At 35.3% G+C, this 20,369-nt stretch overlaps 1 protein-coding gene across 4 annotated transcripts in view; it reads right to left on the reverse strand.

Moving 5' to 3' along the window:
* The window catches only part of SWT1 (SWT1 RNA endoribonuclease homolog), an 82,672-nt gene that overhangs the window by 22,000 nt on the left and 40,303 nt on the right, over nt 1-20,369 (reverse strand). For 2 of the 4 annotated variants that reach the window (XR_004132186.2, XM_010992090.3), the window contains exons 15-16: nt 16,117-16,298; nt 11,249-11,380 (exon numbers count right to left, since the gene is read on the reverse strand). Coding sequence is in view for 3 of the 4 variants with exons in the window: in XM_010992090.3 (XP_010990392.2) it covers nt 11,249-11,380; nt 16,117-16,298 (314 nt within the window). In the remaining variant the exon portion in view is untranslated. Of the gene's footprint in view, nt 1-11,248; nt 11,381-11,401; nt 15,842-16,116; nt 16,299-20,369 lie in introns of those variants that run through there. The other 2 variants (XM_031438563.2, XM_064477199.1) reach the window with 2 other exon arrangements.

Genomic DNA, 20,369 nt, shown 5'->3' on the forward strand with positions numbered 1-20,369 from the left:
TTTTAAATAGTTTTTGCATGTTTGAAGAAAATTAAAGATTAGTTTAAAAAGTAATTACACGGCTTATTTTACTTAGTGTAATGTCCTCAGGGTTCATCTATGCTGTAGCATATGTCAGAATTTCCTTCTTTTTTAAAGCTGAGTAATATGCCATTGTGTGGATATACCACATTTTGTTTATTCACCCATTGATGGGCACTTGGGTTACTTCCATGGTTTATCTACTGTGAATAATGCTGCTATGAACATGGGTATACAAATATCTCTTTGAGACTGTAATTGCCAAACCAGCCCAAACTAGCCCTGTTCCGTGTCTAACAAAATACTGAGTTGTTTTTCAGTTACAATAGAACAAAACCACAAGTCATTCAGCATAAGCATGTGCAGAGGAGAAAATTTTGATCTGCAGTAACACCCGGAACCAAAGTTTTCCCCCCTCCACAGAACCAAAGGGCCAGGAGAAGACATAGCCCTTCCAGAAGTGAAGGGTCCATTGTCCAGGAAGATCCAATGCTGAAGCCCCTTTACCATATCTTAGCATCAACAGCCGAGTGCCAAAGCTCTCCAATGAAAACCTGCCTCACCAGCGCTTCCACAAACCAATCTTCTAGACTTCTAGACATGTGTACTCACCCTCTAAAATAAATAAGCATTGTTTTCTTTTCTCTTCCCGATCTAAGAAATACTATTTCCAACCCAACTATGCTTTGTAAATTCTAAAGCATTTCTAAAATATGCATCCAATCCATTTCAAAGTAAAAAATTCAAACAAATATTTTTCAATGCACCAAAACAAACAGTTTGCCTATTTTTTTTTTTTTTTTTTTTATGAATGACCTGCAGTGTTGGTACACAGATGCTAACCTAGTCTTGGCCTAGTCTGGCCATTCCATAAAATGAAAATTTTTATTCCAGCTTCAAGACAGGTCTTAACCACTCTTACAAATTACATAGTGTTAACAGTCAGCAAGACCACTTCAGATAGAGTTCTCTTTCCTGCTTTTATTATCCCAGTTGTTTCATCTATCCGTTAACATCTGTCTTTTAAGACAAGACCATCTACCAATGGAAATCTTTTTTAGGATATTCATTTCAACCATGATAAGTGGACTCATTCTCTCAGAAAAATAAAAGGAAGAAAAACAAATGAAGGTGAATATCCTTCTAAGGTAAAGACATTTTCTATTTTTGTCAGTCATATAATATTCTTTTAAATTAAATTTAGAAATTTTCCACAGTTCCATGAAACCAACCAAAAAATACCTCTTGAATATAACTTTAAAGCATTTTTTTCAGTCAGAAGGTTTAGTGTATTTAAAAGTGAGTTCTCTAGAATCAGACCAGCGTCAGTAAGTCATTCTGCCAATTACAGACTGTGACCTTGGGCAATGGTGTAATCCCTGTGATCCTACTTCCCCATGTGTAAAATGGGTGTAATAGTGAAACCCTACCCTGTAGGGTTAAAAAAAAAAAAACCCATCCTGAAAAAGTACCCCATAGGTTTAACAGACACTGCTGACTAACAGAAATTCTTGAGCTTGTCTTACAGGAGCAGCAGATAAGGGAACAGCTTGTTAAAAACTCCTCTGTTTGTAACACAGCAAAACGGGCTGAAAATGGGTGGAACCAAGGTGGCCAATTAGTCTGTGCAGAATAGACTTGCTTTCCAGTGGATGACCTTTTGACATCGGAGGGCCCAAAACTCCACCCTCAAATCATGCTAATGCTGCCATTTTCTGAACATGCATCCTATAAAAAAGCATGTAGTTCAGAAACGCCTGAGAAGAACAGCATTACCTCCCACTTTTCCTGCCTCCAGTCACCTTCCCCTGCACCTCCGACCACCCTCTACTCTTCTCAAAAATATCCCAAGCCCCTCACTTTCAGAGTGGTGGATTTCAGATGTGTTCTCCCATGTCTTCACCTGGTTGCTTTGTGAATAAACCCTTTCTCTGCTGCAAACCTTGGTGTCTTCAGCATTTGGCTTGCTGTGGGACAGGCAAACGAGCCTTGCCTCGATAACTACAGCACCTCCTGAAAGGGTTTTTGAATGAATTAAATAGGATCATATAGGTAAAGATCCTAGCATAGCGACTGGGATACACTAACCAGTTAATAAATGTCACATGCTACTATTATTAAATAGTATTGGGTTCAAAGCAACATGCAAGATATCTGGGGAATACCAAGGCTATAAGATGTCAGTCGCTTCCTCATAAGGTTCACAGTTTAGGACCAGAGATAAAATATCTGCAAATATTTATAATATGAGGCAATATGTGCTAAGAACCTTAAAGATTTAATACAAACAAATTGTAAAGTCTATGTGTAGTAGGTGGCTTCTGAAATGGGATTGGACAAATGGATAAAATTTTGAAAAAGACATATAGATTGAGGTCATTCCAAGCTCTGGGAAGAAACTGTATCAAGGTTCAGAGTTAAGAAAACATAAAGCCTGCCTTGAAAACCACAAAAAAATTAATTTGGCTTACCTATAAGTACACTAGAGGATACAAAACTAAAAAGGAATGCTAGGACCAAGTAGACAAAAGCCTTGACTGACAAATTGGAAAGGCTGTATCTGGAACCAGGGGTCAAACAGAGAAAATAAATGCTTCTGAACAAAGGAATAAATGAAATGATTAAAAAACTATTTAAGGAGATTAAAGAATTGTCAAAGGAGCCTAAAGGCAAGAAAGCCAATTAGAAGATGACTACAACAGTCAGGCATTCAGGAGTTAATGCTGCAACCAGACTGCTGCTAACAGCAGGAAAAAAGCATATTAACATAGAAAAGTAGTAAAAGGATTAGGAGCAGGATCAGTTATGGGAAAGACAGTAATCTAAGGTAATGCTGCAATTCTGGGCAAGAATCCTATAGTCAGTCCACAGGGGGTATGGTTTCCAATAAGAATATACCTTCACAATTTAGAACCAAGGCGAAAAAAAAATTTTTTCTGACATATAAACCTCTTACTGTAACAACAGCAAAACTACAGCAGTAGTCATTATTTATATGCTATTTGCCACATATTGTTCTAAATTGTTCTAAGTGCTTTATGTATTTTCATTTTCTCATTAATCCTGTGAGAAGATACTATTACTTCCCCACTTTTGAGGAAACTGGGAACAAGGGTTTTAAGAAACTTGCGCCTGTCAGAAACCTAGGAAGTAAGACGGCAGTGATGTGAACCCAGGGAAGATGGCTCTAGTGACCACTTTCGTACCCACTATATGAAATGCCTCTGGATATGCAACACAGGAAATTAACATCCACCCCAAGAGATTGTTTGCGAATATGCTACTGATAGAGCCTTAGTGATCATCCAATTTTAATCAAAGTCATCAAAATATCTCCGTAGGGGAATAGGAATGTAATTTAAGCAATGTAAACACTGAAATCTGTCCAGCTGTGTTTCGACACGTCCAGGTAACTATTAGGTTGGCATAAATGACAAAAAGTAGCAGTCTGCACAGAGCTTAGAAAAGGGGATTAAAGAAAAAGAACATCCCTGTATAGGGGAAAGACGGACCTGACTATTTGGCAAATAAAAATCCAGAGAAGAAAAGATACTTTAGCTTAAGGTCAGTGTCCCTAGCAGTCAGCAAAACTTGGTAGTAATCTAGTTTGCAGTGTAAACTTCCCTCCAGGAGCCACTTAAGTTATAAATATTTTGGTTCAGCTAGCAGTTGCTGATTTCAATGTAAATAAATAAATGAGCACTGATATATCAGTTTACTCTCTTCTAAATTTGGTTACTATGAGTCTTGTAAGTTTTCAGTAAACTGATAAAATAAAATTCCTAAACCTGCAAATTTGGGGGTGAACTCTGTATCTACAACTATGTAACTGTGGCGTTAAGATCCAGGTGACCAGGTAGTTTCTTTCTATTTCTGCACTAATTGATTGCTTATTAAACCTTAACCTCTGTGTGAGGTGGGGATATATCAAAAGTCAAAACAGTTCTTGTCCTTATAGAACATACAGTCTAATCTCTCTTTAAAAGAGGCAGTATAAGCAAAATTATAAACATGGCAGAGTCTGTATTGATTAATATTAGTTGTCCTTGAAGAGGACAATCTGAGGTAAGAGGGGGAAAGAAGAATTTTCACTGTATAGCTTTTTGAATTGTTTTTAAGCAATGTGAAGGTATTATGTATTTTAAGATTAAATACAACTATTAACATTGGTAGAAAAATAATTGATGAATCAGAAAATAAATCTGAAGAAATTATTCAGAATACAGCATAGAGGGATAAAGAGACGGAAAAAATTAAAAAGGAGTCAAGAGATATGGCATTTCTTAACATGACTTAATAGCAAGGAATTTTAATCAAATATCAGATCAATAGATCACTAGGTAGAAGTAACCAGCCACAAAACAAAAAGGAAATTTTAAAGTACTAATTTTAAATAAAACACCTCTATGTGTACACATTAAGACACTTGTTATCTTTAAAAAGTACTCTTCATATTATACTTGATTGCCTGATTCTAGTGTGATCAAGAAGTTTATGATGGGAAATAATTAACTCTGTCATCCCAAACTAGATTTTGTTGACTAAAACGGAAGAACACCGACACCTAGAAACGCTTTAAGGGAAGCAGGAATGATTATGGCATCACATCGCTGATATTTAGGATAAAAATTAAGGTCTTTATTTCCTGTTCTTGAATTACAAATGCTAGGAAGCATAGATAAGGGCTTCAATATATAAAATGAAATCTACTTATTCTAAAAAACAAGTCATGAGTGATCTGTTATCTTCAGCAGCATTAAAGAGCCATGTTGAAAACAAATCAGCTGGTGCTGGATTAATTCAGTCAGACTTATATCTGGGTGCCACCTATTTTGTCAGCTAATTCAACATAAATTTTATTATTTGTTACATATAACATTTGATATAAATGTTAAGTTAAAGCAGTGTTTATCAAGATACCACAAAAAGCTTTTCCTTATAAAGTAACTGTCTAGATTTCATATGAGACATTCTATGTCTTATATGAGAAATGCCTGCATATATTCTGCAAGTCTCAATCACTCCCATGAGACCTCATCTTTCCTTCTACTAACACTAATCTAAATAGTTGATATAGAGAGACCAGGATTAAACAAGAAAGGATAACATGGGACCACCCCAAGAGCTATTTGGGCAAATTACTGGAGGCTCCATCATCTGTTTTAGACATAAATACCTTTTTTACCTCCTCAGTCTCTTTCTTCCAGGCTTTCTCCTTCCTCCTGCTTTTCTTACTCTTTACTCTTTATTACCTTGCACTTCTCTCTCCTGTGTCTTATTTTGAACCTCTAAGTTACCTATTCATCTGTCGTAATGTAGTGATATTAGCAACATTCAGCCCTAAAAGAAGTTGCTTTCCACCAGATAGACTGTAACGCACTCATTCAATACGCCCTTTTTTTAACCATCTACTATGCATGATATAGGTATATATCTAGATATAGAAAAGTAAAACAAAGTAAGTAAAGAGAAGTTTCTGTTCTAAAAGTGTTCAAAATCTTAGTGAGCTGATTATCAAATTATGATAAAGTTATGTACAAAATGGTGGCATGGGAGGTGAAGCAACTGCATCTTTTCATTTTTAAATAAAAGCTTGTATTATTTTATCTTACTCAGCACAGCTACTGATGTATTGGGTGGTGGACAGAACATGTGGTGTGTCAAGTCTGACACAGACATGCAGTGATACCTGGGGAGTTGTGGAAACCTGACAGGGGAGGGCAGGTGAACTCTAATTATCTAAGGGTACAAAGGCCAAGCCTCAAAGAAAGTAGGTCAGATCTAAACATGGACAAACCTCTCCAATCCAGGTAAGGAGAATTTTTATCAACAGCTGAAAATCTTGCACACCGCAATGAGCTGAGATGCTGAAAACTCACTTTTTTTTTTAACACTTTTATTGTGGTATGATTCCTGTACAGCAAACTACACATATTTCAGATGTACGATTTGAAAGTCACTTTCTAAGGTCTTTATTTTCTACATGGCTCTCATGAAAACTTTTGCGTCAACAATTAACTTACTATACAAGAGCCTAAAGAGAGTTATCTTTGTATTAACTGAAGGATGACTTTTTCTACGTAACATTCCTGAAACTCAAAGGGTCAGCTGTCAAACCATACAGTATTAAGTTAATAAAATATTTGCTCAAGTACAAACTCCACACTCTGAAGCCACTAAATCATTAGCAGATACAAAAGCTGCTGTGACTGTAGGATTCCTTTTCTCAGGAACCATGTATGGTTGTACCAGTATATGTCTTATTCTTATGTTAAAATGGGGTAAGAGAATAATAGGAAGATTCTTTTTTAGATGCTTAATAAGAAAATGTGTATGTAAATGACACACACACACAAATTCCAAAGTTCATGATTCTGTCTTAGAAACACAGCTCTATAAAGTATTTCAAACCAAAGCCACAGGAATATAACAGAGGTTACCAAAGTGTTGAAGATTACTAAAGCATTTGAAGATGATAAAAATTAATCATCTTCCTTTCCTAAATCCAAGCACAAGCCTCATTTTCCAAAATCATATTCTGCGATCACTAGTGAATGTTCATCCAGAATATGATCGTGCCCAGTGCACCAGTTAGCACTTCACTTATTCCATATTTAAAAACAACCAAACCAAGCATGACAGCTAGAAAAAAAATCACCTAAACTTAAGAGATACCTCTTCATATAAAAAATTTCCTCCCCTACAAAATGTGCCAAGTTATTTATAAGGGATAGTAACTCCCTCTCCCTTTCTCCATCCCCCCCCGTAAGATTCAAAACATGAAACTGAGAAAACTTTCATTATTTCAACCACTTCATCTAAGGCTACTTGAGCTAGAAATCTAGAGTTCATGAAACTGACAAAGAAATACAGAGTTTCACATGTTAAACCAAGTGATTAAATAAACACACTTATTCATGATCTAGTTATATTTGGGGATTCAAATGCTACAATTTTCAGATTCTTTTCTTTTTAAAAATTTCAACCTTATTTTATAAAGATGAAACACACAAACGTGATAATAAAATCTAGGCAGATTGTGATTCCTACCCTCCCTCTCCTGTCCTCTCCTCTGCTTCTAAACCAGGCAGCTCATCATCTACTTCATGGACACAAAAACATACTTCATTGTTGTTTTGAGTATTTCAGGTTGAAGCTGCACACATCTATAGTACGCCTCAGAACTGAATTACATAACCTGTTCAGTTAACTCTGTATAGATGCCTTTTAAGCACATAGATCTTTAACAATGTTTCTGATTAACGTGCAAGTAAAATTTTTCTTATTTTTACAATTTGCCATGGGACTCTCCAATTAATTACTCACTCCAAACAAAGGTTCATCATCTTTATATACTAAGCAGACGATTTCTGTGATCTTGAGAGCAACTTAATCAATCTAGACATATAGTCACTAAATTATAAAATTAGACTAGGTAGTACTGACCTTAAAAAAAAATCTTAAAACACTTTTGTCCACATGGAGAGAGTACTGACTCTGGTTCACTAGTGTTTAGATGAGGAAATCACTCACAAAAGTGCTCAAACTGGGGGGAGGGCATAGCTCAAGGGGGAGAGTGCATGCTTAGCACGCACAAGGTTCTAGGTTCAATCCCCAGCAGGTCCGCTAAAAATAAATCAATAAATAAACCTAATTACCACCCTCCCACAAAAAGTGCTCAAACTAATCATATTTACACATAAAGGGAAGGATGAGAAAGAGCGAAGCCATTTCTAAGCCAACAGCAAATGAGTTAAGTTCACTTTCCTACCCGAGAAGAAAATGTGCAAAAAGGCATAGTAATCAGCAATATTCCCATCTCCTTTTCAGCTTCCACAAATTACATATTCTGCTCTCAACTGTAAAACTGTGTAGACAAGTGTTCCACCAATATTTTCAATCTCATCACAATCATGTTTAGAGCCTTATTAAAATTGAAATACACACTTTAAAACGTTTCAAATATAACATATTAGCTTTAAGGAGAAAATAAAGACTAACATTTGTAAATATGTGACAGTTTAAAAAATATTTTCACAAACATGATCTAAAGAAGGCATCAGTATTCTCACTTACTAAGGAAACAAACTTATGGCTTAGAGAGGGTAGACGGCATGTACGAGGTCAGCTACAACGGGATAAACCCGGAACTAGAAGCACAAACTCTTAGCTCAGAAAACACATTTTCATTCACTTCTTTAACTGGAAGACCTGGTTAACAGGTCATCTATGACTAATTCCTAATGTAACACCGTTGTGATCTGCTATGATAAAAAGAAACAGAGTTGACATATATTCACTGGACACGTATCTCAAAACCAAATGAACCTATTTCATTTTAACAAACATCCAAAAATCCTAATGAATTTGCAGTCACTACAAAGTTGAAGTATATTCTTCAGTGTTTAAAAGTCCACTCATAGTTAGCCCACCCAACTTTTCTAACTAAACATACCTTGATTTAACATGACTCTGTTTCTTAAATGATTTTAAGACCACATACACACTTGACAAAACAATATAATTATTAACTTCTATTACATTTTCACTTAAATATCCATTGTCCGAAGGGAAAAAACCTTGCAGCGTTAGTAGTTTCCTGGTGGTTAAGGAACGCTCAAATAAACAGACCTTTTATTCATCATGCCCTCTACTGGTAGCTCAGGAGGCTCTCATACACTTATTACAGGAGGCTGGATTAGTTTCTTTAACTGTGGTCCCTCAACAACTGCATATAAATCTGCAAAACTTGTTAAAAATACAACTTTCCTCCTCTACAAAATATCTACAGATACTGTGATTTCAGGAAGTCTGGGATAAGATCTACAACTCTACATTTCTAGCAAGTTCCCCAACAAATAAGCAGAGAATCGCGGGCTTGGTTAGTTATACCACCAGCTGACTTTCAAAACACAGTAACTTTGCAAAAAGCTCTGGGAAGGCATTGCTATGCCTGTTTCACAGATAAAGACTGAGGCTCAAGATAATTTGCCCCAGGTCACATGCTAAAAGGCAGCAGAGCCACCTACGTCTTCTTATTCCTAGAGGTGTTATGTCCTTAGAGGAAAGAATTAACAGAACTGATCAGACTTAAAATTCAAGTATTTCTTTCTTTAGACACAGCTTATGTGAGCGACATATGCTATACCTTCTCAATCCTGGTCCACATGAGAATCACCAGCAGGGTCTGTAAAACTGCTTCCAGCCAGGTCCCACTCCCAGAGATTCAGATTGCACAGGTTTAAGGCAGTGCCTGGCCACCGTTTTCTTGTTTTGTTTTTTTTAAACTCCCAGATGATTCTAATTGGCCACCGGGGCTCAGCACCACTCAGGCCTGTGGTGCATAGAATCTCCTGGAGGACAAGACTGCTGGGCCCCACCCCCAGAATTTCTGATTCAGTAGGTCTGGCAGGATTCGATAATTTGCATTTTTAACAAGTTCCAGGTGATAACCATGATGCTGCTTCTGTGACCACACTGAGAACCACTGGTTAAGCACACTGGCTAATGGTTCTCAACTTTGTCTACACATTAGAATCACCTGGAGAAATTTTTTTAACTCCTGATAGCCAGACACACACACAGACCAATTACATCAGAATCTCTGGGGTTGGGTCCCAGGCATCAATATGTTTAAAGCCCTGAAAATTAAAAAGGTTTCTCTACAGCGAAGGTCTATAAAACCCATTAACGTGTTAGTGGATTTATAGTGATTTTCCAAGTGGGTAATATAGCATGCAATATCTCCAAACCTTTTTAGACCAGGAATACTTCTGTCAAGATGCATAATTAATGGCTCTGGATGTGTGAAATATTAGCCCACAAGATAAAGGGGAAACTGCTTTAAGTGGCCTCTAAGACATTTCCCTCCAACCTCAAATCAGCCTCATCTATTGCCAAACCTCCTCTCCCTCCACCACCTATGTTCCTATTCAAATATTAGTAACTGTCTATTGCAATTATTTGTTTCAATGTGACTGTTTGTACTATTCCTTTAAGTGTAGTCAGAGATTGTATCTTATTTATCTTTCATTCCTTAGAGCCCACCATGAGCCAAGAGTAGCTGGTGCTCAATAAACATTTGTTGAGTAACTGAATACAGATTGATCCCCCTACCTTTGTAGAAAAGGCAGTGTCAAGCCTGGCTGGTATGCAACCTAGCATACGCAACAGCTTTTACATAGCTAAAATCAGACCTGAATATTCTTCACAGAGCTACTCTTGTTTAATATTGCCTTAAATAAAAAAGACTGTGCACTTAGATGTGATATTTAATTTGTCCTGGGATCTGCCACATCTTCAATTCATTAGTAACTTAAGAGTGGCAAAAAGCTTTGGTAATTTTATTCTATGAATCATCTAGCCAAGTGATCCAAAAAGAGGTACAAATGCTTTATGCCTTAACAATGAGACAAAGTTTCCTAAAACCCTTAAAGAGAAATGAAAATGCAAACAAAAATTACTATTGTTTTGAAAATCCAAGTTTTTGTAACTTGAAGATACTAAAATCAATGTTTCAGTTTTGTTTTTTAATTTATAAAGAATAGTATTCTTCTGTTAGCAAGCTACATGTCTAATTCAGGTCAAGCAATTTTGGTATATATTTTTAAAAACTGAAAATTAAGTTTAGTATTCTCCTTTGGTGCCACAAAAGGAAATACCTGACTTCGCGCTATAAAGGTGGTATGGTCCATTCTATGTCTTTCTGGGACTAGGTTTTCTATACGTTGCACAAACGTTTAAAATATCACATATGTATGAGTCTCAAAACATCATAAGACTATGCTGCTTCTTGAACTTTTCCAGTTTGTTGTACTATGAGTCTGTATTGGAGGAAATCAATCATGTTAACAAATACTAAGGTGTATTTGTTTTTAAAGGGCAGTGTTAATTACCTTAACATGTACTTATTCAACAAGTAATTACTGAGTGCCCATTATGTGCTAGGAACTGTTCTTAGAGCTACAGTTATTCAATAAAAAAATAATGTTCCTTATGGAGCTTAGACAATCTGGTCTATTTTTTTTTCTGGAAAGAGAAAAATTGGAAACATTCTTGTGGTCCAAACTAGAAATAGGGATTCTTTGCAAGGGAGGAGGAAAAGTTAAACCTAAAAGCCATTAGCTTACAAAACTTGCTGGAAGACTCCCAGAGACTCTGAAAAAGCTGATAAGCTGAGAAGAGAAAAATAATACATAAATCAAACTTTAAATTAATTAGTGTTTACCTCTGAATTCCTCCAAGAATATCCTTAACAGCTGCCATTAACTTCTGAAGATATACAAATGCTTCTTCAAATGATGCTAATTTTGAAGATGTCAGAGCTGAATTTGAGCCCAATCTTTGAAACACATCCATGCTAAAATAGAGAAAAAAGAAAGATACTCATGGGTACACATGCATATTTATTGTAATTCAAGTATTTCCATTTCTAATGTATTAAATAAGGTACTATTTATAACTCATCTTTCACAATGCTGATCTATTTAAGTCAGAAATAAAAGAGAGTGACTTGTCAAAGTCCAGGCTACCATTAATGCAAAGGATATAGGTCAATACACAGGTCTAATCTAAAGTAATACTGTAAAAGCTGTGTGAATAATATTTCATTTTAAGAGACCATAAGAGATAGAAAGGAAGTGATACTACCAATCTATGTTCAAGTCAGTACATAAATACTGACAGTACTTCAGTACCTAAGGATGAAGAAAAAAATGGGACATCAGATTAAGAGTTTGCTGAAACTGGAAGTTATAAACGTTCATACACTTTACTCTGGTAATTCCAATTTTAGAAATCTATCACATATTAATAATTATTATTCACAACTGGGCAACGATTAGTAATCACCTAAATGTTCAACAATACAAAAAGTGTTAAGTAAATAGTGAATTAGCCGCCTGATGAAATACCAAACAACTACTAAAATGATGCTTATACCATCTATGAAACAGAAAAATAAAGGTACACAAAATTTACTTCTATAACATAAAGACTACATAAAAAAAAATCAGAACATGCTGTATTGGTTGAAGAGTGTCCCCCCAAAATTCATGTTCACTCACAACCTCAGAATGTGACCTTATTTAAAATAGGGTCTTTTCTGATGCAATTAGCTTAAAATGAGGTCATACTGGATTAGGGTGGGCACTACCCTATACGAAGACAAAGGCAGAGCCCCGATCCTGATACATCTACAAAGACGGCTGGCAACTACTAGCAGCTAGGAGACAGCCATGGAATAGATTCTCCCTCAGAACCTCCTGAAAGAACCAACACTGCAGACACCTGATTTCAGTTTCTAGCCTCCAGAACTGTAAGTGAATAAATTTCTGCTACTTTAAACCACCTAGCTTGTGGTAATTTGTTATAGCAGCCCCAGAAAACTAGTATATATGCCTAAAAACAAAGCTAGGTATACATAATATTAACAAAGTTAACTATGGTTACCTTTAGGTAGTAGCATTCAAGGGAAATTTCTCCCCTACTTTACAGTACTTCCCAGAACATTTTGTATAACAGTGGTGAAATACACATAAAATGCACCATTTTAACCATTTTAAAGTGTACAGTGTAAAGTGTACAGTTCAGCGGTATTTAGTATTTTCACAATGTGTGCAACTATCGCCACTATCTAGTTACAGAACATTTTCATCACTCCAAAAGGAAGCGCTGTTTGCATCCATTAAGCACTCACTCACCATTCCTCCTTCCCCCCAATTCTTGGTAACCACTAATCTGTCTTCTATCTCTATAGATTTGCATGTTGTGGATATTTCATATCAATGGAACCATATACTATGTGACGATTTGTGTCTGGCTTCTTTCATTTAGCATGTTTTCAACATTCATCCATGTTGTAGCATGTGTTGCTATTTCATTCATTTTTATGGCTAAATAATATTCCATTTTATGGATCTACCACTTTTTTTATGAATACACCACATTTGTTCACCCATTCTTCTGTTGACAGACATTGGATTCCTTCCACTCTGGCTATTGTAAATAGCATTGCTATGAACATTCATGTACAAGTTTTTGTTTGAAATCTTGTGTTTAATTCTTTTGAGAATTCCATTCTAAGAATGGAATTGCTGGGTGCTATGGTGATTATATGTTTAACTTACTGAGGAACCACAGATATGTTTTCCACAGTGACTGCACAATTTTACATTCTTATAAGCAATGTATGAAAGTTCCAGTTTCTCCACATTCTCATCAACATCTGTTATTTTCCTTTTCTTCCCCCAATGGCCGTCCTAGTGAGTATGAAGCAGTATCTCACTGTGGTTGATTTTCATTTCCCTAATGACACTGACCACCTTTCTGTGTGCTTGTTGGCCATTTGTACTTCTTATTCAAATCCTCTGCCCATTTTTTAATCAGCCTCTCTTTTTATTGTTGAGTTCTAAAGATTCACTGTAGATTCTGGATACCAGACTCTTAGATACATGATTTGCAAATATTTTCTCTCATTCTGTAGGCTTTCTTTTGACTTTGATGGTGTCTTCTGATGCAGAAAAAGGCTTTAATTTTGATGAAGTCTAACTTACCTAATTTATCTCTTGCTGAGCTCTGCATTTCAGTCTGTGGCACCAGACAGCCCTGCTCCTATTTTATCTTTTGATATCATTGTCTATGATATCATTGCCTAACCCAAGGTCATGAAGACTTATTCCTATATTTTCTTCTAGTAGTTTTATAGTTTAGCTCTTATATTTAGATATTTTATCCAATTGGAGTTAATTTTTGCATGTAGTTTAAGATCAGGGTCCAACTGCATTCTTTTGCAGTGTATGTAGCTATTGAGTTGTCCCGGCACTGCTTAGCATGCACACAAGGTCTTGGGTTCAATTCCCAGTGCCGCCATTTAAAAAAAACAAAAACAAAAACTGGTTTTGTGCATTTATTATTTTAAGAATAAAAACGATAAACTTTTTTATTTAAAAATATCTCTTATATTTTAAAAATAAATTTAAAGCCTAGTCATCTCATAAAGTTTGAAATACAGAAATATAGAAAGAAGAACTATATAATGCCTATAGTCCACCAACCAGAGACAAGCATTATTGATATCCATGGGCACTTCTTTTTCTGGGTATATATGCATTTTGTCTCTGTGTATGTGAGAGAGAGAGAGGGAAAGAGAGAGAGGCAGAGAGACAGAGGATGAATGAATACAGGAAACTTCTAGGAAAGCCATCAATCAGTAAATCAAAGAGTTATAAAAACTTTTATTAAAAACTTTATTAAAAATTATCAGTCAGTAAGTTGTCAAAAACAATCTTTTTTTCTTTTGCCTTCACAGTATTAATAAAATTCTGAGTCAGAGAAAAGTAACAGCAAAAAGTAAGACATTCTGTTTAATTACAATTCCCACTGCAAATTCAAAATATGTTTCTTAAAAAATGTGTCAGAAGCTTGAATGAGAAATAGCAGGAAAGATTTTTTTTTTCAAACTTGAATCATTAGTAGTATCTAACACTTATCCAAATTCTTTATAAATAGAAAAGGCACAACAACCTGACCTAGTATGCTATTAAGTTCACAAATGATTACTGAACCATGATAAGAACACAGGGCAAGAAGATGGCATTTACAGTTTTGTGTAAGTGCTCTAGTAGTAGTTTATGGAAAACTCTGCACAGGGCCTACCAGATCTTCAAACGAGCATCTCTACACGGAAGGCCCAAGCATGAAGATGTTGAAAAGCTCTACAGTGACTCTGGTACACAACAGGCATGGGAGACAATGAAGTAGGCTTCAACAACTATGTACTAGTCAAACAAATAAGCATTTTTCACTTACTAAAGTACTGTAAGGTCTATTATCCAGAAATTACCCAAAACTCTGTAACGTCCAACACAAATGTATGTATATTATAGTCACTTCCAAGGTGCATAAAGTACTCAAGCGTTTTCTAAATGAAAGGATGATTAAAATATCTTAGATATTGTTTTAAACTGTTTTATTTTGAAAGTGATCATCTCTGTCTGGTATATGTAATTTTCTGCTAACAAGAATATCTGTTAAGCCAAAACATTAAAAATATGTTAAGACTGGACAAAAACAACAAAACTTTTGCTTTATGTGCAAATACAAAATTTTAAATATTGTTTTCTTTTGTTCACATGTCAGATACAGTTATTTAGTATAACAGACAGTCTATTTGTTTGAAAAAAATTTTTAATGGTAGCCAAGAACTAAAAATGGGTCCCAAATCTACACTGTGGTAACAGATGACTGACTGAAATGTTTAAGTGGACTGCTAATACGACTTCGCTGTTCTTGTAAACAACTAGAACAGAAAGATGATCTTAATCCAAAACAACAGTCACACTGGGCTCTTAATTAAGCCAAAAAACTCACTATAAGGTATACAGCATGACTGACATTTCAATTATATAAAGACCATGGACTTGGGGAAAAGAATGGGAGAGAATGTTGACCTACTTTAAAATCAGTTGTTTTTAAAATTTTTTTAAGTTACTCTAGTAGCAGCTTACTTAAAGACCTACCCACAAATGGTCTCCACCTTTTCATTTTACCAAGACCACAATAGTTTATGTGTATGAAAGTAATAAAAGTATTTCTTCCTTTTAAGTAAAAGTATTTCTTCCTTTTAAGTAAAAGTACTTATCTTTTATCTTTTTAAAAAATCTTACATGAATTTTCTTTAATCCAGACTGACATTTTCTTAAATTATTTTAAATCTTACAGCTCTGTATCCTGCTACTTTGTTTAGCCAATCTTGGTGACTGTTCATTGGTTTTGGCATATACAGGCAATGATTATCATCAAGGTTTCACATCTGGATCACCTGGAGAGAAGGTGATTAGCTCAGCTTCATTTCAGTCCTACTGAATCAGAATTTCTAAGAATAGAACCTAGGCATATATTTTTAACCTCTCCCCGTAATTCTCTGATGTTCACCCCTATTTAAGCATCACTGTTTCTAAGGTACCAATTTGACAAAAGGCCCTCATGAAACAACCTAACACATTAAACATTGAACTCACAACTCAAACACTATTTAACGAATAGCAGTACTGATGGAAAACCCTAAAACTTCAAAAATTCTTGGAAATTTAGTACCTGTTTTGATATATTGTAATCCAAACATTCTCTAGGATAGACCAGATTTCTTGATGCCTATTGGGCTGGGGAGAACCTGAGAAAATGGCGATTTCTTGGTTGTTAGATTTCATCGAAGAAGTATCTTCTTGATTTTTACCCGGTGTATTTTCTGACGGACTTCGCTTAAATTTTGCCTTGACCTGAGGAAATAAGAATTACATAATACACAGCTAGTCCTTCAATAGTAAGTGAGAGAAAAAGAATGCCAATTGTGGCTTAGAAATGTTCTAGCTTTCCAGGAAGTGCTGATTATTCTTTGTCCTTGATTATGTACAGACTATTCCCAGAAAAGCATCAGAGCTTAAAAAAACACATATTTCCCTTTTCCATTTATATCACATAATATTTCTAATCTATTTATTATAGAGTATAAGAGGTAGAATCCTACTTGTAAAGAATTAAGGAATAAGTGAGCAAAGAAATGGAAACAACAGTTATAGATCATTTTTTTAAGAAGGCTGGTAGTGGATGAAGGAGAGACTGCAGTAAATAGCATGACCAATTAAAAGCATTTAAGAATAGATCTGGAGGGAGGGTATAGCTCAGTGGTAGAGCACTTGCTTAGCACACATGAGGTCCTGGGTTCAATTCCCAGTACCTCCATTAAAAATAAATAAATAAATAAAATTAGAAATAAATGAATAAATAAACCTAATTCTCCCCCCCCCCAAAGTATATGGAGGAATAGATCTGACTATATTTTTAAGCATGGTAGAAGAGCAATACTATTGATTCAAGTGATCTTTTAAAAAATCACCTTGGGGCAAAATATTAACTTAGGTTAAAAAAAATCTGATAGAATCGAAAAAAGTTTTAACCATGAGTTTAATAACTTGCATTTTTTTGTTTGGGTTCTACTATAACTTCTTTGTGAACTTAAATAAAATCACTCCATTTCTTTAGGTTTCCTTTGTTGATAAAAGTATGATTTCAAAGATTAGCTTCGTGGATTATTAGTTTTATGCTTATCAAATTTAAAAAAAAGAAAATTTCCAAAACTGTTAGTAACAACAGTTAATATTTATTGGGCATCTTTTATGCTCAGGAATTTTCTAAGAACTTTATATCCATTAGCTCATTTAATCCTCACAGTGACTTTATGAAGCAGATACTATGATTACCTATATTTTATAACTGAGGCAAAGAAAGGGTAGGTAACTCAAGGTCACACAGATGGTAAGAGGCATGGACAGAATTTGACCTTCAGCAGTTATGAACTGGGGTGTAATCTCTCTCCAACTATAAAAGTAAAAATTACCTTTTTATATCTTTTGAGGCAGGAAGAAAACTGCCTGTTTACATTAATTATGAACTTAATAAATACACATGGATGGAAAGATGTACTTTGTTCTGAGATAAATTTGTTAAATCACCACATAATGCTTTTCCTCAGCTCTCAAATAGTAGTGAACACAACTATGCAAACAGATTGCTTTATCAAACCCCTACAGAGCACTTACTACGTGCTCGGCAGTCAGTGCTCTACAAACATTAACTTACTCAATTCTCAGGACAATTCTGAGGCAGAGATTATCATACTCTTTTTATAACAGAAGGAATTAAGGCTCAGAGAGGTTAAACAACCAGAGGTTAAAGCATAACTTGTAAGAATGGGGATTCTGAGGCACACGCACAAGTCTCATATTTATTAACAAGTCTGATTTTAATTATTCTACTGTTGTGGAAAAATGTGTTACAGCTCGGTGTTACAGCTCAGTTGTGACAGCAACCTGGATTTGGGCGAGAGACCAAGCAGCACTTGGAGAGTTGGAGAACTCAGGTTTATTACACCAGCAGGCCCAGACAAGTTAATACTTTTAAACATGGACCCCTTCTGTAAGTTTACACAGGCCTTTTATAGGCTGCCAGTTTTACACTTTGCACCTCATATGCAAATAAAGTACAACAGAAGTTGACCAACCAGGAACAAGCTTTGTAGAAATAGACCAATTAGGAGTGAGCTCTATGCAAATGAAGTATTATAAATGGACCAACAGAAGTTAGGGAAGTGGACCAATTAGAAGTGACAATAATAACCAATCAGAAGTGAGCTCAGGGAACCAATAGAATTCTAGGTGTAAGTTAGCCGCTTTAGAGGCAAAAAGTGAGATAGAATCTCTGGGCCAGGGAACCAGAGGGTGCTGGGAGGAGAGCAGCGGCCCTGTCTAGGGGTCCTGCTGGTCTTTTTATGGGGCTTCCCGCTTCATTACCATCCTGGAAGAGCAAGATTGTTTTTGTTTGTTTTTTGGTGGTTAAAACGCTTATAAAAGAAAAAAAAAGTATCTTTTCCCTGTCCCACCCCATTTATATAAAGATCTGGAAAACGATGTTACTTAACTTTCCATTTTGGTTTCTCAGAAGCAAAAAATAAGGAATATTCCTCTTTTCCTTATTTCCTACACTTGGTAAATTAACATTAGAGGGATTTTTTTTTTTTAAACAGTTACTATATTTAGATACCCTATTCCTGGAAGTAATCTATTTCTTTTTGTTGCTCAAGTTAGTGACACATGACTAAGTATTCAGGTCATACATCAAATCTAAAGCATTCTACAAAACAACTCTTATTGAAAGTCTATTTTAAAAGCTCAAGCTAAATAACAAAGTTCCTGGCTGACAGACAATGAATTGTTTCAACCATGAAAATAAAACACCTGAGAGCTCTAATTGTGGAAACAATACAGGTTGTTTCAAGCAATCACACTAATACTAAGTGTTGGGGGAAAAGTACTAGATTCTCTGCCAGTTGGCTTCTTGAATCTCTTGCTAATGTGGCAACTGGAAAATCAAGACCCAAGAATAAATAATTTGCTAAATAACAATTCAGTATTTTAAAATACCCAGTGCAACATACAATAGGCATACTATTAAACAATGCTAAATTTTAAGATCACATTTTCATGGTAACTCCCATCTCCAGGATTCCAATTGACAAAACGACCTTAAAACTCGATATTCACCATTATTTTTATCTCAATCAATCCTAATTTTTAAAAATCTCAATAATTCCAATTCAAAGACTGCTAAGCCTGTGAGTGGTCTGAACTTTCCATCTTGTTCACTGTGTTTGTTTCACCAAGATGGGGTGTAGGGCTCAGTTCTGTGAGCGGAGAGAATAATATATTTTTTCCTACACAATTCAAGTACAATACTTAAGCTGCAGGTCCATTCTTTCCTACAAATAGTTCTAAAAGTCACACTTGCCATAGAAAAATACAATGACCAATGTTTTGGTCATCTTAAACCAGAAGGTCATTCACCACTTAAATCAAGTCTTTCCTCAAAAATAAGCACGTATTTCCCATTAGTTTATAAAAAAGATGATGCTTTTACTCCATGATACTCTCTTAAGTAAGTTCTTTCCTCATCAACTATGATTAAATTTAGTGTCATCTAATCCTTTCATTCCTTCACAGCTAGTGGGACCTATGTTACCAGGAACAATTATTGAGAAAAAACAGGCCAGTTCAATAACTCAAAGAAAAAAGTAATATTTATACTAGATGAAAGTACTATTAATATCTTATCCAGCAATTGTGATGCAGAGTTTTTTGGGCTATTTCTGGCATATAAAACTCCCAGAATTTTCTAGACTTGAAATTAGAAGACTGTAGAAAGAGTATTACCAGGGTCAAACTCACAAAGGGACAAAACTCAAAGAAGCAAAAAGGCATCTGTGCTAGGCATACAGAATCACGTGAGGAGCCTTGTTAAAGAACTGGCAGGTCAACTGGCAAAGTTTAAGTAAGGTCTGCAGTTAGATAATTATGTCAATATTAACTTCCTGATTAATTATACTAGGTACATAAGATATCCTTATTCTTTAGGAAATATATATGGAAATATTTAGGGATAAAGGGGGCTAATATCTGCAACATATTCTTAAATAGTTCAGAAAAAAAAAGACTTCGATAGATAAATAGGGAAAACAATAACGCAAATGTGATAAAATGTTAACACTGGGGAATCTAAAAGTTAAAAGATATATATGAGAATTCTTTAAACGACTCTTGCAAATTTCTTGTAAGCTTGAAATTATTTCAAAATAAAAAGCAAAACAAATGAAAAATTACTGGTTACCACTGCCAGAAATTTGATTCAGTAAAGTTTGAGAGGGGCTTGGCATATGCATGTTTAAGAAAATTTCCAAAGTATTTAAACGCATGCTGTCAGGGGCACTAGTCAGGGGCACTGAAAAATGAGTACTCAAG

This window comes from Camelus dromedarius, chromosome 21 (genome assembly GCF_036321535.1).
Source record: "Camelus dromedarius isolate mCamDro1 chromosome 21, mCamDro1.pat, whole genome shotgun sequence".
NCBI classification, from domain to species: Eukaryota; Metazoa; Chordata; class Mammalia; order Artiodactyla; family Camelidae; genus Camelus; species Camelus dromedarius.